At 38.1% G+C, this 26090-nt stretch overlaps 1 protein-coding gene across 2 annotated transcripts in view; it reads right to left on the bottom strand.

Moving 5' to 3' along the window:
* Window positions 1-25635, bottom strand: part of THOC2 (THO complex subunit 2) — a 108480-nt gene extending 82845 nt beyond the window's left edge. For both annotated transcript variants that reach the window (XM_074962531.1, XM_074962532.1), the window contains exons 1-4: window positions 25536-25635; window positions 17721-17779; window positions 13242-13333; window positions 10026-10077 (exon numbers count right to left, since the gene is read on the bottom strand). In XM_074962531.1, coding sequence (XP_074818632.1) covers window positions 10026-10077; window positions 13242-13333; window positions 17721-17779; window positions 25536-25603 — 271 coding nt within the window. In that variant the 5' untranslated portion in view covers window positions 25604-25635. The remainder of the gene's footprint in view (window positions 1-10025; window positions 10078-13241; window positions 13334-17720; window positions 17780-25535) is intronic.
* Between the last annotated feature and the right edge of the window lie 455 nt (window positions 25636-26090).

Genomic DNA, 26090 nt, shown 5'->3' with positions numbered 1-26090 from the left:
TACAGCAGGTAGAAGGAGGGATAGGACCAGGAGGCAGGGAAACCAACATACAGTAGAACCTTAGAGTTACGAAACTGCCCGGTCAACCACACACCTCATTTGGAACTGGAAGTATGCAATCAGGGGGTGGAGAGCAAATACAGTACAGTACTGTGCTAAACATAATCTACTAAAAAAAAGGGAAAGTTTAAAAAACATTTGACAAGGTAAGGACACTTTCTGTGCTTTTTCAGTTAAATTAAGATGGTTAAAAGCAGTATTTTTCTTTTGCATAGTAAAGTTTCAAATTTGTATTAAGTCAATGTTCAGTTGTAAACCTTTGAAAGAACTATAACATTTTGTTCAGTTACATTCTTCAGGTGTTCATAACTCTGAGATTCTACTATACTCTGTACAGTATAAACATTATTTCTATCTGAAGTTGGTAAAGAGTTAGCTGTTCCCCCTATGTCACTGGTCTACCCTCCCGTGCTTTTTCTCCACCTTCTCTCTCTCTTTCTGCTGTTACAGTCAGCTGTTGAAGCAGTAACATAGGAGAGCCTTTCAGGCAGCTTATCAGGTCCTACAGGAGTGCACATTCCACAACACAGTAATCAATAGACTACCCCCAGTCTAGAGTAGTTTAGATCCCTCTAATTCATCAAGACAGGGGAGAGCAAGAGAGGGAAAACCCTATAGGAAAATGCAAGGGGAAAAATATAGATAGAAAATTGGAGAGAGAGCAGAAACAAGGAGAAAATTCCAATAAGGTGCAGGCAGACGGCCCACTCATTCACAACAGGGGCTTCAAACAATGTTTCAAAACCACTGCCATAACCTGTTGAGTTCAATTTGATAGAGTCTGGACTGAATACTCATTAAATGTACTAGAAAACTGCCTTAACATTGTGATCTTTATAATACTACCTAGATGTGTTTTACTCTTCTGTTACATGCTTCTATAACTCCATAGAGATAAAGCATCAGATATGCATCCTTAATTTTTCTCTCTCAGTTCATATTCTTGACTTTTCTTCCATTGACACAATCTTAGATTCCTAAGTACTGTCATCTGCAAAGTCTATTAAATTATCCCCCCTTTCAGTACAGATTTATCCTTAAATGCTCTGACCAGCACAGTTTTAAAAATTACAAGTGACAGCGTACCTACTACTGTATTATTATAGCAAACAATACATTTTATCCAAACCCCATTACAATGTTGTGCATTTTTCTGCATCTCCTGTTCCATGATTATGGATTTGGGATGAAGAATGAGAAAGTGAGAAAATCTGTGTGTTTAAAAGTCACACCAAATGAGGATTTCAAATCAGGCGAGACAATGATGGATACATACTGGAGGAGAAATGGAAATCTATTTTCACTCAAATATATCAATGGTGAGAAATGAAGTGCACATAAAGAGCATGATTGTTTTTAAAAGATAGCATATCTGACCACATAGTTTGAAGACCATGGCAGTGAATCCTTAAATGAAGTGTCTCTTCTGGTACAGTACAGCCACAGCACAGAGTCACATGAGCACAGGTCACATATGTTGGTCTTGTAGTAGGCAGACATTCAGATGAACAGGGTGGCTTGTGATGGAAAGCAACCCTTTCCCCGCATCTCTTCAATCTTTGGGAGCGAGGTGGTGAGTCGTGTAAGTTACTACCCTACAGCCCACATCTGCTATCAATTCCCAGGACAGTTTTCAAGACAGGCTGTGCAGCTTAGGGCTGAAATGACTCACCTGCCCAACTACAGATGAGACCAACAAGCTATGAACCAGGTTAAAAAAAAGTTACTTGGAAACGAAGGGGGTGCCTTTCTGCCCTTTCCTGATCACTGGAGTGTGGCTGGGGCTACCACCCAGTCCAAACCCATATCTCTGGTCCTCATGCTGTTTTGATTTTTCTCCCCGGGTGACCTCCAGAATAGAGCTGTTAGAGGGAAAGCACAATACTTTAAGGCAGTGGCCCCCATTAAAAGCTTCTTCCCCAACTTCAATAGCCAGTGGAGAACTATCCCAGTCATAGGACATATATGAAATTTTTGAGTACAGTCAGACATTAACTATCTCAAGCAGAGATGAGTACTTGCTCTTCAAAATAAGGAGCAGCCTTTGTGGCTGAATTTCATTAGACCAGCTGCCATATTTGGCAATGCAAGGTTCAAGTTTCTAGTCAGGAAGCTCTCCCCATGAAGATACAATATAAAAGAAAGTAAACTGGCATGAAGGGGAAAAAAAGAGAAAAGCGATATAATCTTTAAAAGTTGAATTTCTGATGACAAAGATGAATGCAAAAACTTTAAGATTAAAACATGGGTATATAATTGACTATGCATGTGTGTATACTAACACAATGCACAAACTGCATAAATTCTGGGCAGTAAGGAAGGGAACAGAAGAATTCATTCCCTTTCACTGGAAACTATTAGAGTTGACTTTTCCTCATGAATCTAAATGATATTTTTTAAAGACCACTACACATTGCAAACGTTTTTTCTTCCCTGCAAATTATTCAGAATTTTGTAGAGTCTATTCTGGCCAAAATATATTACAGTATGCATATTGCTAATCACTGTTTTGGGAAAATAAGCCAACCAGAGCCTCAGCAGCACCAGCAAGAACCAAGACAAGAAAAACCACTCTGATTAAAATTAATGTTTGATATGGTGTAGTTAAAAAAACTTGCAAGTGGTCTGTAGGTTCAAGAAATTTGAGAATCATTGCATTATAGAGCATGAAACCAGATGAGAATTTCAGCTTTCAAATGGTGAATATTCATCTCTAGATCTAGGAGTCTGTGAGATATCAACTGCTAAAATCATGGCCAATATTAAGTTTGGTACCAATACAGGTCCTACAGCAGTTACTAAAAAGAAAAATTTTAATCCCTACTCATTCTGAGCTCGCTCACCGAAGTCTTAAGTAAAACCAGTCAGAATTTAGCTTTACAAAGTTATGGAGCAGAAACAGGACTAAGGTGCACTGAATCAGAACAATACATTTGAGAACACACAGCAGATCTGTTCCCCTATTTTTCAACAATAAAAAAAAATTCTGAGCAATGGACATTTACCTATTTTCAAAATAAATTAAAGAAAAATGAGAACAAACAAGTAAACTTCTCTCACTCATCTCTGCGTCTTCTTTAATACCTCCCCGCATCAAGGGAATAGTTTAACTAATCTTGTGCACAGAACAACTGTTCTCTCCTCATTCAAATTTTTCCTCAAAAAACACTCCCCCTTTCACCAGGCCTATTAACTCAAGTCTTCCATTGTTTTATAAAACATGTTTCCTTAGAGATTTTAAAACATAACTGTTTTGAACCCCAGGTTGTATCATATTCTGCTTCTCACAGCCTGTATCTTTGATCCTGGTGCTTACAATCCCCTACTGCATATCTGTTATCAGTTATCACTTTAGATTGCAAACTCTTCAGGTAGAAATATTAGATGAAATTGTGCTCTGAATTACACTTGTGGAACAAGACAGTATTCAGCTCTTTATCTTTTTATTTCTGCATGTAAAACCGATATTCACTCACCAACTGAGCTACAGATAATAAATAAGGTAATAAACATATCAAAAATAAATGCCAAATATACGCAAAAATAATTTGATCTGGAAACAGTAACTACTATCCTGAAGACTCTTGGCTACAATAAATTATATTTGCATCTGTACGTTTGAACCCAAGGAAAATTAATGATCAAGTATTCAGAATATAAATTTTTGAGGGGCAGGAAGTATTTTGTTTCAATGGAAGTGTGAGGTTACTAATGAAACTAAATCCAGGTTATAAATTAATAAATTGTTATTAAACAAGTCTGATTTCTAAAATAACAGCAAATATACAAATAAAACCATTTTCACTAAAAGAGAGCATAGAAATGTATTGGCCTATTCTCCTCTGAAATTCTATTTTCCATTGACGTTTTGTTTTCTCAAAATAGAATGACAGCACTTTTTTGGAAATATTACACCTACACTTCTATTCTAAATAAAAAGAGTAATTATCTGTGACAGACTAAAGCAAAGACATTTAAATATGAAGCACATATGGCCATATGGAACAATTTTTACAGTGAGGGTGCTGAAGGCAGAAACCAGATATTAAGGTTATTAATAGGCCTGTCAAGCAATTAAAAAAATTAATCGCGATTAATTGTGCTGTTAAACAATAATAAAATACCATTTATTTAAATATTTTTTGATGTTTTCCACATTTCCAAATATATTGATTTCAATTATAACACAGAATACAAAGTGTACAGTGCCCACTTTATATTTATTATAAATATTTGCACTGTAAAAATAAAATAGTATTTTCCAATTCACTTAATACAAGTACTGTAGTGCAATCTCTATCATGAAAGTTGACCTTACAAATGTAGAGTTATGTACAAAAAATAACTGCATTCAAAAACAAAACAACCTAAAACTTTAGGACAGAGTGGACTTGTAGGCTCTACTTCTTGTTCAGTCAATCTTTCAGTTCAGACAAACAAATTTGTTTACATTTGCAGGAGATAATGCTGCCCGCTTCTTGTTTACTATGCCACCTGAAAGTGAGAACAGGCATTCGCATGGCACTGTTGTAGCTGGCATTGCAAGATATTTATGTGCCAGATGCCCTAAAGATTCATATGTCCCTTCATGCTTCAACCACCATTCCAGAGGACATGGATCCATGCTGATGATGGGTTCTGCTTGATAACAATCCAAAACAGTGCAGACCGATGCATGTTCATTTTCATCATCTGAGTCAGATGTCACCAGCAGAAGGTTGATTTCCTTTTTTGGTGGTTCGGGTTCTCTAATTTCCGCATTGGATTGTTGCTCTTTTAAGACTTCCGAAAGCATGCTCCACACCCCATCCCTCTCAGATTTTGGAAGGCACTTCAGATTCTTAAATCTTGGGTCATGTGCTGTAGCTATCTTTAGAAATCTCACATTGGTACCTTCTTTGCGTTTTGTCAAATCTTCAGTGAAAGTATTCTTAAAACGAACAACATGTGGGACCATCATCCGAGACTGCTATAATATGAAATATATGGCAGAATGCGAGTAAAACACAGAGCAGGAGACATACAATTCTCCCCCAAGAAGTTGAGTCACAAATGTCATTAACATTTTTTTTTATTTTTTTTTTTTTAAAGTATGTCCTCTGGAATGGTGGCCAAAGCCTGAAGGGGCATATGAATGTTTAGCATATATGGCATGTAAATATCTTGCAATACTGACTACAAAAGTGCCATGTGAATGTCTGTTCTCACTTTCAGGTGACATTGTAAATAAGAAGCGGGAAGCATTATCTCCCATAAATGTAAACAAACTTGCTTCTCTGAGCGATTGGCTGAACAAGAAGTAGGACTGAGTAGACTTGTAGGCTCTAAAGTTTTACATTGTTTTCTTTTTGAGTGCAGTTATATAACACAAAAAAAATCTACACTTGTAAGTTGCGCTTTCATGATAAAAAGATTGCACTACAGTACTTGTATGAGGTGAATTGCAAAATAGTATTTCTTTTATCATTTTTACAGTGCAAATATTTGTAATAAAAATAAAGCGAGAACTGTACACTTTGTATTCTGCATTGTAATTGAAATAAATATACTTGAAAATGTAGAAAAACATCCAAAACATTTAATAAATTTCATTTGGTATTCTATTGTTTAACAATGCGATTAACACGGAGATTAATTTTTTTTAGTTAATCACGTGAGTTAACTGTGATTAATCGACAGCCCTAGTTATTACTACTTCAAGCCAAGAAAACCAGTTCCAGCACCTATGTATTCTTAATTCATACAGTTGTGAGAAAAGCAGAAGTTTGAGTATCAACTGTTACTTTAAATTTTCCAGATTTTTCAGTTATGCCACAACTGTTTTATTCAACAATATTTTAAATTACCTGAAGTCTAATTATTTATTCCCCCAAGACTAAAAAAACTGTAATGAACTTGCTGCTTTGAAACAAACTGAGCTCTATCGCACTGTGAATGTAAAACTGTGTAATTTATCTAAGTTTCTGCATCTGAATTTTTTGAAAAAATTTTCTTTGTAATCAGCTTTTAGAGTTATTCAAGAGAAAATAATCTACCCTATATTTTCTATTATCCATAACAGGTAGAAATCTAGTAGCAATCACCAAATAATATAGTGGTATAATTACTGTGAATTTTAACTCAGCTGTGTGCTCAGTTAACTATAATGGCTTGTCTATAAAGTAACTGGGCAATTAGTCTGCATATTCTATAAAGTAAGAATCATTTTAAAGTTTACTGAAAAACACCCACACCAGATTTTTATAATTCAATATTTAAGCCTTTTAAATATGTTTTCTACAACTATGTTTTAAATCTAGAACTAGAAAAAGGATTAGGCCTTACTTGGAACTAATCATTTACATGGAGTACAAAAAACCCCACCATTGTTAGTTTAACATTGAAGCTGAGAAATCAAGTGCAAAAGTTAAGGTTGCTTCTGCAATATTAACCATTGCTTTGAACGTAGCTAGTATCTGTTTGTCTTGTTAAATAGTGATATATTTTGTGTTATCAATGTAGGATATCAAAAGCACAGAACATGTAACATTGCTCTGGTTAATATCGCAGGAAGAACTGCCATTCAATTTCTCAACCTCCTCAATGTTGCTTTAAACACTACTTTTTGCATTTAGATCAGATCGTGGCCCACTTGTACGGCACTATAAGGTGCCCCACTACTACCTTACTACCCATTACACTGCTCACAGCACATAAGGTGAAGCAGCCTCTATAGAAGCATAGAGCATAGTTAGGTTGGCGTATCAAAAGACATAGACACTAAACTAGGTACAGAGCCAGTGACGTTTACACTTTTCCCAGATCAACAGTCAGACTGAGGTTTTGTCCACACTACCGCTTAAGTCGATGTAAATTACGTCGCTCGGGGGGAGGGGAGGTGTGAAAAAGCCACCCCCACAAGCAATGCAAGTTACATCAACCTAAGCGCTGTCCCCACTAGTGGTTTGTCAGCGGGAGACGCTCTCCCACCAACATAGTTGCTGCCTCTCACTGAGGTGGAGTAATTATGTCTCTCCCGTCGGCATAGCACATCTTCCCCAGACATGCTAAAGCAGCACAGCTGCATTAGTGCAGCTGAGCCGATGTAGCACAGTAGTGTAGATTAGCCCTGAATCACAATCTCTCTCCTGAACCGCTCCAGACAGTTCAACAATGCATAACCCCTATCTCAGGGAAGATCATTAACACACAAACTAGCCCTCAATTTCCCTGATATTTTTAAAAGGAACGAATTCCAGAACTATTTAGTTCAGGGATATAAATAAGCCCACAATCTTCACCATAAAAATCAATAAAAATTATGTTAATATAGAAGCTAGGGTGAAATCCACCATGAGACATTAAAAAAGGTCTTTTTTCCAATCCCTTGTTTCTACTAATGGAGAATTTGAGTGATCCCAAGGATCCCATTCTCAGAAACAACTTAGGGTAGGCCAGGCCAGCTTTATCTTCTCCTGTAGCCACAACTCTCTCAACAGTTACCGTTGAGCACTCAGGTGATATGCAAAGCAAGATGGTATCCTCTTTACGGCTCCTTTATGTACAAATTGCTCCTCTCCTTTCCCAGCCCCAAATGTTTATGCTTATTTATTTACATTAGAAAAAATCAGGTCCAAAATATGCATGTTTTTGCTAGAGGACTTTGGCAATAATGCACAATATCAGAGCCCTCCAACATAAAGGGGGAGAAAAGTCAGCTTCCTAAATGAAATTAGTAGCTACGTTTATACACGTTCATGTAGATTACAAATCTGGAAAAGAAAGAAAAAGAACAGTCTCAAGAGTTTCTTGGTGGTCCATACAGATATCAAACAAATAATAGAGAAAACGTTGCTGCTGATCCTAATGATAGTAGCTGGTCCAGAATTTCATTGATGTTAGCAGTTTTGGGTAAAATGCTATACATTCCTGGATGACAAAATCTTAAAGATCTTTAAGAGAAGACTCACTGTCCCATATTAGTCAAGTGAAACTGCAAGATCACTCACTCAACTAAAGCCACTTCTCAATTCAATTTAACTTTTTCAACTACAGTTTAAAACTGTTTTTCAGAATCTTTATCTCACCACATATATATATGAAATTGAACACATAAACCTGACATCCTGTTAGAAATGCGCTCATAACAGATCAAGTTACTTACCAAGTTACAGAGCTACCATGTTTGATGACATGGTAAGAAACAACTCTTCTGATTGCTATCACTGTAGCTAGAGAGAATATTCCTTTGAAATGGGTGGGCTATGTTCCTTTTAAATCTTAAATCTTCCTGAATTTGAGTCTTCTTATATAATAAATTTTTCCTGGGTCAGTTAGCACCATTTTTGTAAAAATCACCAAAATTTTGTACATAAACTGCCTAAAAGATATGACTGTTCATCCTTTGACTAAAGGACTAGAACATAATATTCTTTGCCTAGTGATTTATGCGATTTCATATTTATTTTTTGTACACACATTGACCCTCTTGAAGTAATCTGATCTTCGAAGGCACAAGAGTCTGCCCACACAGATCTGATTGCAGCAGGAGGTACTCTTTTAGTAATTGTGTTTTCATAGTACTTGTTTTTCCAGATATGTACGGATTTACATAATTCCTGCAAGTATCTTCTTAGTTTGTTTTATATATTATATAGGCTGTTTGAAAAATTCAATAAAATATCTTAATTAAAAACAATGTAAATCATGACATCTTTCTACAGTTGAAAAAAAGGCAGAAAGAACTTTCAGTAGATAGAGGGAAAGAAAAGTGTACTTTTTTCTCTTGCATCTTATCTTTAAAGTATTTGTTTTGTCTATACTTATTGTTCTTCCAGGACCTATCCAGTTGCCTTGACTGTATTTATGAACAATACATAAATTGTATTGTAGGGGGAGGGATAGCTCATTGGTTTGAGCATTGGCCTGCTAAACCCAGGGTTGTGAGTTCAATCCTTGAGGGGTCCATTTAGGGATCTGGGGGGAATGGTCCTACTTTGAGCAGGGGGTTGGACTAGATGACCTCCTGAGGTCCCTTCCCACCCTGATATTCTAGGAACAATAGGTATAATGTAAGACTAAGCTTCATTTCAGTTACAGTGTAAGTGCAAATACAGCTACAATAGCAACTACCAATACCATTTACAATCCAGATTTGTAAAAATCAAAGAAAAATTATAATTACCAGTTTATAAGAGCATTTGTTTAAAAGTCATAATTATGGTTATTATTGCTAAGTCACTGACTTCACAACCTATTGCTATTCATACTTAAGAGCAAGCTTCTGTAACTTTTTTGTGCATGTATTCCCATCAACTTTCATGGGACTATTGGAATGAGTAAAGGTTGCACAATCAGGACAGAAATGTACATATGTTGCTCCTTTTATTGGGAGTTCTGAAAGGAATCTTTGTAAATAAGAGACCCATCTCCATCACGGATATCTTACACAAAACTACCAGGGCAAAAAAAGCCTAGAGACTGCTGTGAAACTACCAAAAAATCTTCAGCTGAAAATATGCAATCGTTAAGACCAGTAATCTCCTCTGTTGTCTGGAAATTTGGATTGCCTGACACACTGCATCAATGCATTAGTACTAATGGCAGAAACTTCAACTCTGGGGAGTTCAAGTTCTAGGGAGCTGCATAATAGTCCTGTTCAAACAGATTGTAACTATCATCAATTTCCTTGATTTCTAAACAACGTACATATAGTTTGGTAAGGCATAAGAAGTGTTTTACTATGCATATACTCATTTATATGAAGACAAAAGCAAAATAACCATGAATTGTATACGTTTATAGTACATACTCCATTACTGAAACGACAAATGTTTAAATTGCTTTCCTATGGCACTAGTTACATTCAACTACATTTCAAAAGTTATTTTATATAACATTTTGGAATGTCAAGATTTTTATGTGACAGAACACACACTTCTCCTCCACTAAGCTGTTTCAGTGATGAAAGGAAGAAAGAAACCTACCCAATACGCAGAATACATCAGCAAGGATGGAGGACATGTCATCTCGAAATTCCTAACCGAAACAAAAAACACAGTAAATGCAGGAATACCACAATGTGTAATTAGAATATTTTAGTCTATTGTTTTAATAAAGAAAGAGAGTCTTGACAGAAATGTACATTTAGATCCACTAACATTACTCTTGTTAAATCAATGAACAGGAGTGGTTTAACTATCTATTGTGCCTGATGTGTTTGGAAAAATACAAAAGAAAATATTAATACAATGGAAACCATTATCAAGTGAGCTGAAAAGTATTGAAAGAAAGAAAAATCTCAATGACAGTTAAACTCATGTCTGAGGGTATGGCATAAGTTTTAAAAGTGCACTGAATTAGAAATGCTATTATTAAAGGTTGACAAGGCACGCCCATTGTAAATCCCTGTTTTCAAGTGCTTCTACAATTCAGTTTTTGAACTAAGTATTTTATATTGATTCTCAAACCCAAAGATGCCTTTTTTGGGTGCACAATTAAGATTAAATTAACCTGTTTTGGGTTCTTTTTGTTATTCTAAGGGGTAGTGATACACAGTTAAATAGAAAGGACATTCTGCATGCCTTAAGGATATTCTTTTGCCTGAACAACATACTGTAGAATACTTTAAGTCAGCTAACCTGAAAAAGTTTTGACTAATAATCAAATTAAAAATTATTTTAAGAATGTACTGTGCATCAACAGTACATTGATTTTCCTACACATAAACATCCCAAGTTTACAGTTTAAAGCACATCCACAGCCAGTTGTATTCATTTTGATAATTATCCAAACTGTATAGTGTCACAAACAATTCAAAGTTCTGACTTTTGCACTTGCAAAATCCAAACCTTAATATCGTTTTTAACTTCTATACATATAAAACATACATTTCATTAAAGTTAAAATGACTGAACACTGCTTAACAACAGTGACTGTTGCAGAAGTGGTATAAATAAGGGGTGGACTGTCAGAGGCACAAATGGCAGTCTGGTATTCTAAGTCAAGAGAAGGTAGATACCCTAAAAGTCATTTGTGCCTTTGAACATCTCCCTTAATTTCTAAGTTAAAAATCAGAGAATTTAAGAAATGGCTTCATGTAACAAATCATCTGCCAAACTGACTCCATACACTTTGTAGCCAAACACTAACACACAGTGTCTCCAGATCCCGGGGTTCCCATTTCACCCTAGGATAAATATACTGAAAACACTATGCCATATAAATCATGGTAAATTTATAAAAAAAATAAATAAAAAAAATCAGTTCGTTTTAAATTAAATCATAGATCTATAATCTATAAAATTAAATCTATTTAAATTTGAAATTGAGAATCTATGCTAAGTATTCAACTTACTTTAAATCTATTATATCATTTAAATAAAAATATTATTTAAACAGTATATGTTTGCTGCCAGAATTGAATGATATTCAAACTACTGAACTGGTGGAAGTGGTTGGAGGAGCCTACAGCAGTGGTTCTTACCCAGGTGTACATGTACCCCTCGGAGTACACAGAGGACATCTAGGGGGTACATCAACTCATCTACATATCTATCTAGTTTTACAACAGGCTACACAAAAAGCACAAATGCAGTCAGTACAAACTAAAATTTCGTTCAACTTGTTAATACTGCTCTATATATTATACACTGAAATGTAAGTACAATACTTATACTCCAATTAATTTATTTTATAACTGTATGGTACAAAAGAGAGAATAAGCAATTGTTCAGTAACAGTGTGCTGTGACTCTTTTGTATTTTTAGTGCCTGATTTTGTAAGCAAGTAGTTTTTAAGTGAGGTGAAACTAGTTTTGTGCATTTTTGATTGAATTCCAATTTCCATCCAAATACAGCTGGGCACAGATCCAAAACATTAATCATCTAGTAAATAAGAAATCCATCACTCACCATTTTTAAACATAATAAAGAAGTAAAATCTTAGAATCTGATTTAGTGCACATTAGCTATACAATTATACAATATCTAAAAACATTTTTCTCATGTAGCAAATCCTTCTGGTCAGCAAAAAGAAATACCAAATTTAGCATAAAGGCTGTACTCAGTTGCAAATCAGTATGTTTTACTGGTTACCAAGCAGTGAAAATCAACCTCTCTTTAGGAAAATAACTAAAAAGCACAACAGCCAATCAAAATTAAAACTGGTTATCTAAATCAATCCACCTTTTCCCCCCTCATAGCCTCAGTCCTGAGGTATTTTTTAATATGTTGGGAATTTAAGTGAGCTCCACATAAATCAGACCTAGCATTAGCTAGAAAGCCCACAACGCTGTTCTATAGCTACCCCAAACACCCACTCCTCTCTCCTGAACATTCTAGTATCTAAACTATTTTCTATAGTAAAAGTACTGATTGTAAAAACTGAAAGGCTTCGCTAGCATTGTGGGTAAACAAAAGAACCATAAAGTTAAAAAAGATCCAAACTTCCCAGTCAAGAACAGGCATGCATTTGAGTACCATAGTCCCCCACGTATGTCTATAAAACATTTGTTTCTCTCTTCAGCTTTTCATCAGATGAACCTCAATATACTTTCCATGAATACCATTTTAACCTAGACTTGGGAAATTTTCATTCACTACAGGGCACTTCAACAGGAAAGATGTAGCATCACCAACATATCCTTTATGGTGGTCTTGGCACAATAGTTATAATTGTATACAAGTAATACTTTTCATTTCAATGCTTTCATTCCCTCTCTCTTCACAACCCATAGTAGACCTTAAACTTATGCTGAAGCTATAAGGTTTTAATAGTCAAAAGTATCACCTTAATTTTTTTTGGGGGGGGGGGGGAGGGGGGGGGATAGAACAAGATGGGCAGAGTATCTGGCATGGAGTTACACTTCCAAGTCCACCTCCCCGAGCAGTAGTAGCTATGTTAGCAGGACAGCTTGCCCAACCGACACAGCGCTGTCCATCCACACCGGCGCTCAGAATGGTGCAACTTACGTCACTCGGGGGATGGCTTTTTCACACCCTGAGCAACTTGAGTTATACTAAACTAAGTGCAATTGTGTACAAGCCCTAGGAGTAAAAGCAGTTTCTTTAAAAGTTTTAAGGACTACATCTGCAGGGTATGGTGTGTTTCTGCTGGTTTCCCATTTACTCTGGCTTCCATAAGTAATAAGCTAACTAAAATATTAAATAAACCTACAGCAAGTAGTACAAATATATACTTACTATAACATCACTGAGAACATTAGAAGCTTGATCGTGCTTTAAGTTTCCCTTGACAACGTGATTTGCAAGCTCATACAGAGCCTGCTGGATATCTGTCAAACATAAAACAGACGCATTAGGAACACAAGTGTTAGGTAATCCTTGGTCTAACTTCCAGGGAAAAATCTACAGTGATGCTGCAGACTTGGTGCAGTTAGTAGTCACAGAGAATGTGTTTTTTCCCCACTTCACCCAGAAGATTATTTATTTGTATAAGGCAGTACTTTGAGGTCCGAATCTGACCTCATGGTACAAGGCACTGTACAAGCACATAGCAAAATATGGTCCTTGTCCTAGAGATTCTATGGAAAGAAGAGTTAAATGCCATAGACTAAAATGGGATGAATTATTACACCAGTCTCATGCACAACAATATGAGCTTCCCTGGATGAAGACACATTTGCATAGTGCACATAAATCAGAGATTATGTCATGACAAAGGAAAAATACTATAATAAACTAAGTTGCAGCTATAAAAATTAATATCCACTTCTCTAGGTGGAAAATTAACAACTGAGAAACACTTTGTCAGGCTGAATTCTTTGTAGAGAGAAAAGTGAGAGAAAAACTTCTATGATTAAATAATGTCACATGCTTCAGAGCATTACATTAAATTGAAAAGTTCTTCACTGCTCCTTGGATCAGAGACTGTGTTTGGGGAGAATTATAGAACATTAAATACATGCTTGTTTTATACACATGGTTCCAACAAGTTAAAAACAGATGGCTACACTATTTTAAATGTATACAGAATTGTCTTTAAAACACCTTATTACAGGGTGAAGAATACATTTATAACAACTGATGTGGCTAAAAGCCAAAACACAAAGGACGTACATTTTCATTATGCGTATAATTATATTATAGACCAGGGGTGGCCAACCGCAGCTCCAAGCCACATGAGGCTCTTTTACAGTTAAAGTATGGCTCGCGGAGGCCCCCCGTCCCCCACTCTCCGCCTAGCAGGCTGGGGGGAGGGGGAAGCTTGGGGCGGCGGGGTTAGGGACTTCTGCCAGAGATGACTGGTACCTGTTGGGGGGGCACAATTTAAATGTCCCTCCTAACAGACTGAGTCATGCCCTCCGAAGCATGCCCCCCACATACCCTCAGCAGTCCCTCCCTGCAGCTCCCAGGTGTTAGCTCCCAGTGGAGAGTCAACAGCAAACACCTGGGAGCTGCAGGGAGGGGCTGTTGCTTTAGCTCACGGGGGAGAGGAAGCAGCAAAAGCAGCGGCTCTCCCTGCAGCTCCCAGCTATATGCCATTGCCTCTCACTATGGCTGCAGCTCCCAGCTTGCCAGATCCAGCAGCTGCCATGCAGGGTGGGGGCTGTGCGGCACCTTGCAACTGATCACGGCAAGCAAACCATGGCAAAAATTGGGGGGTGGAGGGAGGGCGCGTGACCCCATGTGTCCCCCCCACGTATCGCCTCTGGCTTCTGCCCAGAAGGGAGGAGGGCCGTCTCAGGGCTCCAGCCCCGCAGGGTGTACCTGCCGGGACTCGGGGCTTCAGCAGGAGCTGGGCTGAAGCCCCAAACCCCAGCAGGCATCTCCTGGAGGGCTGAGGCCCCGAGTCCCGGCAGGCACACCCCAGCTCTTGAACTTCTGAAGATTGTCGTATGCGGCTCGGAGGGTCAGTAAATTTAGCCACCGTTGTTATAGTCTATGTCTACACTGCAAGCTAGGGGTGTGATTCCTCTGCTCATTGTCACACTTGCGCAGGCTCTCATTGAGCTACTACCAATATAAATAGCACCGTAGCCACAGTAGCTCTGGTAGTGGCCATGGAGGCACCGCTGAGTTGTACTGAGTACAAACCCACCTGAAACTGGTGCATATATATTTGGTAAAGTTCACCCATGCCTCCATGGCCACAAGCAGCGTTATAGTGTGGCTACACTGCTATTTATATTGCGCTAGCTCACTGAGAGTTAGCACAACTATGTGAACACAAGCAGGGAAAAATCACACTTCTACCAAGCCATGTACACATAGCTATACCAAACACCCGGATGAAAATATTAAACATCAACAGTGTGCTCAATGAGTATTTAGATCATGGATCTTTTTGACGTCTATACATTTGGGAATACAAAACTCTAACCTGAAATTACATTAATAGCATGGAATTGTTTAATTTCAGAGTTGGGCAAGAAGGTCTTAATTTTCTTTAATGTAGTATTTCTGATGAAGGAACTCTAATTCTTCAGATCTTAAGCCAATCTCTATTAGAATTCAGGAGGGGACCTAATGTGGGGACAGGTAACCCCAAACCTCCATACTGCAGCAATCTTACATCTTCCTCCGAAACATATGGTACTGGCCAGTCAGAAACACGATAATGAACTATATGAACCTCAGGTCTGATCCAATATGACAACTCCTATGTTTTTGTCCTCGGCTTTCAATCCGCATTCATCGATTACGCTAATCTTCAAAATAATCAGTTAGTCGAAGTCATTCACCTAACTAGACAGTCAAAGATATTTTTTCCAAGATCAGCTGCAATATTGAGAAAAGGCATATCTTCTAAATAAATAATGGTATTATTTCAGAAGTAGACGTTTGAGGGGGTTGTTTAAATTTTGAGCGGATATTTAGGATATTTGAAATATATAATTCAGAAGCATTTTATAGTAGGTCAACATATGCTACAGAAATAATTTTAAAAGTCTGATACCTTAGTCATCAGATGAGACAGAAGCATATTTTACTACACTTACAGACCTTCTGTTCTCAGCTTAAATCTCAACTTATTCTGAGAGAGAAACAGCGTCTGGGGCACATGTTAAAGTATAGCAAAAAACTCTTAGGGACAGAGACTGTCCTATTTGCTTGTATAGCACATACCCCAATGGAACCAGAATCCTTGTCTGGTGTTTCTAGGACACTACAATAATAAATAATAAATAATAATAAATAATAATAATAATACAAATAAATAATTTTAAATATAAAAAGGAAGCAGCGCTTGAATTTGATAAAGAACTTACTCCGAATCTTAAGAAGTGATCACTGCTGGTAGTAACAATTCACACAAAAATAATATAAATTAATCACAGTTTTATTCTTTTTTTATTGAAAGCATCATTGTTGTATCTAAGCATCTACCAAAAAAAGAAAATGTGAAGTGTTTTGTCTTCATCAAGCTAATGTATTTTCTGAAATAGATAAATATGAGTTCCCCAGAAGACTGTGGGCCTGATTTCCTCTCACTAGTTTTATAACACAAAACACTGATTTAAATGGAGTTATTTCCATTTTACATCATTGTGAGAGCAGAATCGGACCTTTTTATGTTTTAATTGAAGAGAATTGTTCAATTATAGAGACTGCGTAAATTTCAATTTTGTAAATATGTCACCAAATCTAATAACTTTCTTTAATCACAAGGAAACATCGCAAGTTCTAGAGAGCTATATAAATTTCAATGAAAGTTTGAATCTCAAGTTTATAAAAGTCAGTACAGGAAGATGACGATTGAAAACAGCTCATTTTTGGGCCATCAGCCTTGTATTAAAACAATGACTTGTACTAAACATATTTGGGAGTTAAAATATATTTTTGCAATTTTACTGATTTAACATTAAATACTTTTTACTTTGCAAAATTAATTATAATCATATTTGTGTTTCACAATAAATAATCCCCTCTGCTTTTATCGTTTCCCAAGGCAACTGTTTTAACAAGATCCCCAGACACCACCTAAATAAAGTAAGCAGCTTTGCAGACTCCATAATATTGAATCTTTCCTTTCAGGGAATCATACAAAGCAAACAAAGCCAAAATTCAATTTCTCTTGTTTATTTTGCAAAACTATGCCTTACTATTTGTCCTTGGACATTTTAATCATTCTAATTCTTAAAGCCCCCCCCACCAAAATTGTAAGTACACGCATTTTAGAATGAACGTTAAAACCCTTTTAAAAACTGGAACTTTAGAAACTAAAACCAGCAATATATTTACCCAAGGAAGACAGAATTGGAAACTAAGAACTATAACTCTAACTATAACGCTATAGGAGCAAACTGAACAATATGTTTAAGAGTTTATACTTGCATTATTAAGCAACTACTTCTGTACGTTCCAAGCATTTCTTATTTACCTAATTCCTTGTTAGAATAAAACTCAGCTCTCCACAAAACGTAAGTAGTAGGGCTTTGCATATGGAACTTCACAAGGAGCTATGGCAAAGAAGTCCACCTCCCCAACCAAAGACTGGTTGCGGGTCTGCAGAGAGCTCCCTTTGCATACTTCCTATGTGAATGTTTGAGGTTAACTGAATCTGTGTAAATGGATATCCTCCTTGCTTTATGCACTGAGCTCCCCTCCTTATTATGCAGCAATCACCATATATACTGACATTCCATCCAGGCACACACTGAACCCTGATCAATTTCATATATATATACACTCCAAGTATATTGGATAATATCAACTTACCTCTGAAAGTCACATTTTCATGGCTTTTATTTTCACTGAGTGTGCGGCATAATTGCAAACTGAAAAGAGAAATATTCTTTATACAATTTCAGTTTTCAAAATCAGTCATGAAATTTAGTTATAAAAAGAATTATATAGTACGGTTTGCTGTTGTATATATATCTAGTTATTTTAGATTATTTTGACAAGCCAAACAAGTTGAAAACCAAAACATAACCTTTATTCAATACTTAATGCTAAAATTAGGATCTTAATTTAGAAAAGTTACAAATGTAGTAGTACTTCCATACCCTAACTTCTGGATTGCCACACTTTCTCAGCATGACTATCAGAAAACTGAGAAATTAAGGCAATATAAAGACATGAAAGCAGGCAAGGAAGCACTGCCATTTACATATTATCATTAAGAAGTGACATGCAAGTATCTTTCTAGTGGCCTTATTGAACTTTTGCCCAAATGTGTGTTTGAAATATTTGTTCACTTTTTAATGCTAAGCATTCACATGATTTCACAGAACATAATCCCAGCAAAGGGGAGGAGTGTGCACACACTACTAAGTAGCTATTTTAATCTTTAAATAAAAATATAAAAAGATAATTATAGGCTGAAGGGTTCTGTCGTCTGGATCAGTGTCTGTGTTATATTGTGCAAATCCCTTATTTTAAAAAATACACAACAGCATTCTAAATAATCTTGTATCCATTTTAAAAACAACAACACTGGACTGTGAAAGAGAAGACCTTATATATTTTAAGTTTCTTTGTTTATTTTTTTTAAATAGCTATCTGTGCACCCAGGTGGGGTTTTGACTTCAAAAGTGCTTCTCAAGGGTGCCGGGATTTTCCAGCGTTGTTCTCCTTGCAAGATCAGGCCCCAAAGCATAAGAGCAGAGACCTAAAAAATGTGTAAATACCTACATTTATAAAAACGTAGAAGACTGCTCAAATCAGATTTTTTTTAAAGTTTGCAAGAGAACAATTATATTCTTGTAAGGACCACAACTTTAGATATTACAATTCATTTCAGAGTTTCAGAGAATTAAAAATGAATCTCTACATTCTCTCATAAAGATATATAAACTCATAGCAGTACATTATAATGTAGATTACATATAAAAATATTAGGCTTCCTTGATATCACAGCCAAAATTATATATTAACTCTTCTAAAGAAAGCTCATACAACAATCATAGCCGTCACTCAGGCTGCTTACAACCAATACACACCGTGTAAAACATTAAGAAAATGTGCCATTTCAAATGTAAATATAATGTAATGAGCAGGTTCACTGTACAGCTACACTATGGAAGCTTTCATGCCACATAAAGTGAAGGTATGGATCAAATTATTATGATTACTTTTTTACTGTTACAGAAAACACAATAGATTCTCTCTAACATATCACATAACATGGACAGGTCTAGTTCTAAAGTTGGGGCCAAGAAGCTTCTATTTCATTCTATCACTAATGGTGAAGTTTCTTCTATTCATTATTAACCAAGATAAATAGACCTTTAAAAGCATTTACAAAAATCAATATCTCTTCACAAGAACTATTTCAGGCCATCTGATCTCAACCTAGCCTTTCTTCTGAGTCTACTGTGTATTTTCTTAAATATTAAGTGGATTAATTAGTACCCATTACAGTCAGCCTATGTGCAGTCATTTCTACTTTCTGCTTAAAATTAACAGCCAAACTAAGTCCCTGATCCTGCACTGGGATCCACTCAGGCAGACCCTTTGGAGCACATAAAGTCCTTCTGATATCAGTTTTTATAATGGATCAACAAGCTGTGATGTTAATGGAACTCCACTGTGCGCTGAAGGGTCCACTTCAGCAGATCTTAATACAAATTCAAGGGTTTTAAGTTGTCTCTGTACTACAGACAAATATAAACTCCCATCACATACGACAAACTGAAAGGAGACTCAAAATATCAAGAATGCTCTTTCAGCTCATCTTAAAGATCAATCCATTGTTTAAGCTGGCCAAAGAAATCATTAAAGCTACTCTGACACACTACACATTCCTGGATTAGTTTTTTAATTTACGAGAAAACAAAGTTGTCATTGTATAAATTCAATGGGTATGTCCACCCAGTACCAAGCAGTGGCGAAACACAAATAAGGTACTATGGTATACTTAGAAGGGTTAAGAGACACACATGCGAACGCGCGCATATAAAAAAATGACCTCACCGTGAAAAATGTTCAGTTTGGGTCACCTCATTTAAAAAAAACACAGGACTAAAACAAAGTTACAAGTGTAGGAGCTTTCAAGAAGATTAAGAGCAGTTAGTAAGAAAAGAAAAAGAATGACCAGCATTAACTAACCTCTCTCAAAAACAAGTGACACATAAATTAAAAGGCAGAAAATTTTAAATACTTTTTTCCAACAGATAACGGGTATGTGAAACTCACTGATGCAAGATACTGATTGCGACAAATAGTTCAAAAATTGTCTAAGAAGGACTAGACATTACAAGTCAGTAAAAGAGCTAATTAAATTAAGTTTATAATAGGGATGTATGAGTTTAACTGGTTAACTAACATGCTTGATGCTTATCGGTTTCTGTTAACGATTAAACTTCGCCCAGGGTCTCAGCTGCCGCCCTGTGTGCCTGGGGTCCCTCCGGGCTGCCAGCCCTACGGCCACCTGGCATCCCAGAGCAGTTGGGGTCCGTCCTGGCTGCCAGCCCCACAGCCAGGACGCTAGGCGGCAGCAGGGACCCCTGGGTGCAGGGGCCAGCAGCGGGGACCCACATAAAACACAGGGGTGCTGCAGCACACCCCACACCCTAATTCCTATGGGAAAATGTTTAACCGTGTAACCAACAGAATTTTAATCGGTTACACAGTTACTGTTTTTACATGTTATTTACATGCTTAGTTTATAAAGTGTACAATTATAAATTATTATAAATAAAGGTTGTGAAGAATTTTTAGGAATGGGATGGCTGACCGCTTAGACCAGTGGTTCCCAAACTTGTTCCGCAGCAGCCAGTATGTCCCTCGGCCCGCGCCACTTCCAGCGGCTCCCATTAGCTTGGAGCAGTGAACCGCGGCCAATGGGAGCCGCGATCAGACGAACCTGCTGACGCGGCAGGTAAACAAACTGGCCCAGCCCGCCAGGGGCTTTCCCTGCACAAGCGATGGAACAAGTTTGGGAATCACTGGCTTAGACTAATAAGTTATATTCTTATTTTAGACAGTAGCCATCTATGGATATGTCTAGAATCTTTATAATCTGTTATTTGAGTATCAATGTCTTACGTCATAACAGTGTTAACTTTAAGATTTAGTATTTTTCATATTGCTTAGAATAGTGCATAGATTGAATTGTCTTAATCTCTTTGTCAATGCTGATGATAGATATTGCATTTTTTAAACTTACAGTAACATGATCCACTCCATGCTCTTTGATACATTTGTCATACTTGTTTATCAAAACAAAGACTTTTTAAAAAGTACAAAAGATCAGACTAGCTAGAATAATATTTAGAGCTGTCGATTAATCACAGTAAACTCACGTGATTAACTCAAAAAATTAATCGTGATTAATCTCACTTAAATTTCAATTGGTATTCTATTGTTTATTAAATATTTTTGGATGTTTTTCTACATTTTCAATATATCAATTTCAATTACGACACAGAATACAAAGAGTACAGTGCTCACTTTATATTATTTTTTATTACAAATATTTGCACTGTAAAAATGATAAAAAAACAGTATTTTTCAATTCACCTCATACAGGTACTGTAGTACAATCTCTTTATCATGAAAGTGCAAGTTACAAATTTAGGGTTTTTTGTTACAAAACGGCACTCAAAAACTACGTAAAACTTTAGAGCCTACAAGTCCACTCAGTCCTACTTCTTGTTCAGCCAATCGCTAAAAGAAACAAGTTTGTTTACATTTAGGGGAGATAGTGCTGCCCTCTTCTTAACTACAATGTCACCTGAAAGTGAGAACAGGCGTTCGCATGGCACCGATGTAGCTGGTGTCGCAACGTATTTACATGCGAGATGCACTAAAGATTCATATGCCTCTTCATGCTCTGGCCATCGTTCCAGAGGACACGCTTCCATGCTGATGACGCTTGTTAAAAAAATAATGTGTTAATTAAATTTGTGACCAAACTCCTTGTGGGAGAATTGTATGTCTCCTGCTCTCTTTTATTTGCATTCTGCCATATATTTCATGTTATAGCAGTATCAGATGATGACCCAGCACACGTTGTTCATTTAAGAACATTTTCACTGCAAATTTGACAAAATGCAAAAGATACCAATGTGAAATTTCTAAAGATAGCTAAGCATTCGACCCAAGATTTAAGAATCTGAAGTGCCCTCCAAAATCTGAGAGGGGTAAGGTGTTGAGCATGCTTTCTGATGTCTTAAAAGAGCAACACTCTGATGCGGAAACTATAGAACCCAAACCACCAAAAAAGAAAATCAACCTTCTGTTGGTGGCATCTGACTTAGATGATAAAAATGAACATTTGTTGGTCCTCACTGCTTTGGACCGTTATCAAACGGAACCCTTCATCAGCATGGACACTTGTCCTCTGAAATGGTGGCTGAAGCATCAAGGTACACACGACTCTTTAGCAAATCTGCCATGTAAATATCTTGAGATGCCAGCTACAACTGTGCCATTCAAACGCCTGTTCTCACTTTCAGGTGACATTGTAAACAAGAAGCGGGCAGCATTATCTTTTGCAAATGTAAACAAACTTGTCTGTCTGAGCGACTGGATGAACAAGAAGCAGGACTAATTGGACTTGTAAGTTCTAAAGTTTTACATTGTTTTATTTTTTAATACAGGGGGGTTTTGTACATAATTCTACATTTGTAAGTTCAACTTTCATGGTAAAGAGATTGCACTACAATACTTGTATTAGGTGAATTGAAAAATACTATTTCTTTTCTTTTTTACAATGGAAATGTTTGTAATCAAAAATAAATATAAAGTGTGCACTGTACAGTTTGTATTCTGTGTTATAACTGAATATATTTGAAAATGTAGAAAATATTTAAATAAATTGTACTCTATTAACAACAGCATGATTAATCATGATTGATTTTTTTAATCGCTTGACAGCCCTTATAATATTACAAAAGCCATCAACTCTCATGCTTCAGAGCATAACTTGATCACCACACTTTTATACAGTATTATATAGGAGCAATATATAGTGGGCTGTTTATTTCTGCCTTTTGAGCATCCAGAACTGGTCACAGTCAAGAATCAAAATACTAAACAAGTATTTGGTCTGTTTCATTAGGGCAATTCCCAACTTGCAAAATGATGCTGAAGTATAGATAACTAATAACTTTGCCAACATACCATTTCAGACTGTGATCTTGCTGGATCTCATAAGCTACCTTACATTACCAGCAATTAATGAATTTTCCTATCTTTCCTCACCTTTTCTTCCTACTCACCATAGATTGTTCCCCAGACAATTCCTGGTTCTTATTTGAGTGAAAGCTGATATTTTGCTTCTGTTTTGCCCAGCCCCACCATGCTTAAAGACTAAACATTGGCTTGAGAATAGGAGCTTACCCCCAATGAAAAAGATCGGTAAAACAAGTTTTGCTAACATTTGTCACTTAGCTTTAGTTGCTAGAATTACAGGTGTTGTCCTTCTACATCTCATCCCCTTCCCACAGTTTATGAACTTAATCAGTCATGCTATATATTAATTTAGACTGCAAGCTCTTTAGAGCTGGAATCATGTCCTAGGTCTTCTGCAAAGCACCTAGCACCCTTTCTAAGCTTCTAATTCTTCACTTCTAGAACTGTTATAAAACATTTTTGAAGCATTTCATTTCAGTATCTAAACTGAATGTAAAATGCAATCAATAATTGTTTTTCTTTATTAACAGAGGGATTGGTCAGTGTTTCAGAATAAAAATTCTAGCAAAATTGCTCAGTATGTACTTCCAAGGAAACCAGAATTTTGGTCCACAAGAAATCTTCTGGAATGTTTGATAAAGATACAGTTCTTCACTTTTAAAAGATTTAAACTGTTAACACTGTGATAAACCATCATGAATGGACCAAAATCATTTTATATTCTGTTTTGTTATTTAAAATCATGGATTCAAAGGCTAGGGTAGAATACTTTTGTGTAACACATTTCTAAGATAGTCTGTCTCTTTGTTAAAAATGGTTTAGCTGATCTGTTTGAATCCTATAATAGCCAAAGAATAAGCTAATCCACCCCTTCTAAACTGCTGCAAATTTGCTTTTATAGCACTACAGAGTCTTCAAACAACGCACATATCTTTACACAATCAACTATGAAATATCTCTCAACATTAACTTTATATTACCCAACTATCATAAGAGGGTTTTTTAAAAATTAATCATATTGAACCGAAATTTGTAAACAGTGGCTAATATATGGTCTCTATACTTATTCACTATCTTTCAAGTTTATTGTGAAATCAGTTGTCAACACAGAATCCTAAACAGGGAAAGTTAAAAAGGAGTTTGAACTTTAGCTTCTTTATAGCCCCATCTACACTGCAGTTATTACTTGTCAGGGGACCCTATTACCATACAGCTGTTTCTTTATTTGGTCGTAATATAGTTTAGTTTTTAGTATAGACAAAAACATGTTTAAGCCACGGTCACGTCAAGCCTATATATAGCATGACACAAGGGCACTGACAACATGGCTATTCCCCTCCTTCCACTACAAAATGGAAGAGATCAAGAGAAGAACTGTGGTGTTTGCAGAGGGCCTCTACATTCGCCATTCACCTCATCACCCCTTCCCCTCATCCAGCTTTTAAGAGGACTGTAAAGCTGTGCCAATTTGAGGAAGGGAAATTAATGATGCTGTGGATACTATAATATCCCCTTGAAATTCACCACAAAATATTCTATGCTTAAAATTTAACTTTGAAAGTGTCATCACTTTTAATAAAAGCCAGAGAGATGGAAGTTTTTAAAGAGCCCTTCCGATTAATCTAAAATATTAAAAAAAAACCTTCATCCCAAGTAACAACTCAATGTTAAATTGAGGCGATTGTGAATTTCAAGTCAAACCTCCTGATCAAAGGCAACCCCAATACATAGTGGGCAATACAAGCAGGTAACCTGCCAAGGTGGAGACCTCTTAGGACTAGTATCTAGGGGATGCTGACAAGGCAGCTCTTTTCTCTGCCAAGCCCAGTGGACCCAGATGGATTGGGGAGGGCTGAGTGGACCTCTCCTGGCACACACAAAGGCCCCCTCGCAGGAGCACAAGGGAGGGATGGGAGGAGCCATCCACCGCAGCGACCACCCTGGGCTGGATCGGGGGAGAGACGTGAGCATTAAATCCCTCGGATCGAAGGATTTCGGGGCCTTGCTAGGGAAGCTCAGCACTGGGGCGCCTGACGCTTCGGCACTGGCGAAGACAGGCGAACTCGGGAGCCTCGGGCTCAGCCCCGCGGGCGGAGGGACTGGGGGCGAACGGGGGCCAACGCTCGGGGGAGCTTAGCCCAAGGACAGGAGGGGGGCGCTTGGGACTCGTACACCCCAGATCCCAGCGAGCTGGGCCGACGGAGGGGGCCGAGTCGCGCCCCGGGGAGAGCGTTAGTGAGGGTGAAAGGGCACAGACCCGGTAGCGGGAGCTCAGCCCTTCGGGGTGCGGTGTGGCGAACGCAGCCCGGAGCCCTGCCCTCTACCCTCTCCGTTCCCAGCTCCTGGCCCCTCCGCCCGACCGGGCCCCAGACTCCGGCTCCGGCCGGCGGGCCCCGGGCTCCAGCGCCCGGGCCCCTCCGCGCCCCCCCCCCCGCGCGGCCCCGCACTCACAACTCGCTCTTGCCCGATTTCTCCCAGTTCTTTATCCACTCGGCAGGGAGCGCCCCCGCCGCCGCCATCTTCCCCGTGTGGCGCCGAGAGCCCGGATGGGGGAGCGACGGCCCCGGGTCAGAGGGGACGGGCCGGCCCGCCAGGCATGACGGGAAAGGGGCCCGGGGCAGCCTGGGAGAAGAACGCGCGCCCCCCCTCCGAGCCGCGGCAGAACGCGCCGCAGCCCGCCTAGCCTCGGCGTGCGGCTGCCAAGCCACAGCACCGCCGCCTGCCCGCAAACCTCCCCGGCCAGGCACCGCCGGGCCTAGCGAGTCCCGATCCCCCCCGCCCCCGCCAGATGCTCCGGCAACCCCGGGCCCCCAGCAACTCCCCATCAAAGACATCGGTAGCACCGAACGCCTAGCAGCCCCCAAATACAGCAGTAACCCCTGGCCCCCAGCACTCTCCCCCCGTACACGAGTAACACCCTGCCCCCCCCATACACCAACATCACTGGGCCCCAGCAACCCACCCAACTACATCCAGCCCCCTGCAGTCCACCCACTGAATACAGGG

Source organism: Natator depressus, chromosome 9 (assembly GCF_965152275.1).
Source record: "Natator depressus isolate rNatDep1 chromosome 9, rNatDep2.hap1, whole genome shotgun sequence".
Taxonomy (NCBI): domain Eukaryota; kingdom Metazoa; phylum Chordata; order Testudines; family Cheloniidae; genus Natator; species Natator depressus.
This window is presented reverse-complemented; position numbering and strand designations above follow the sequence as displayed.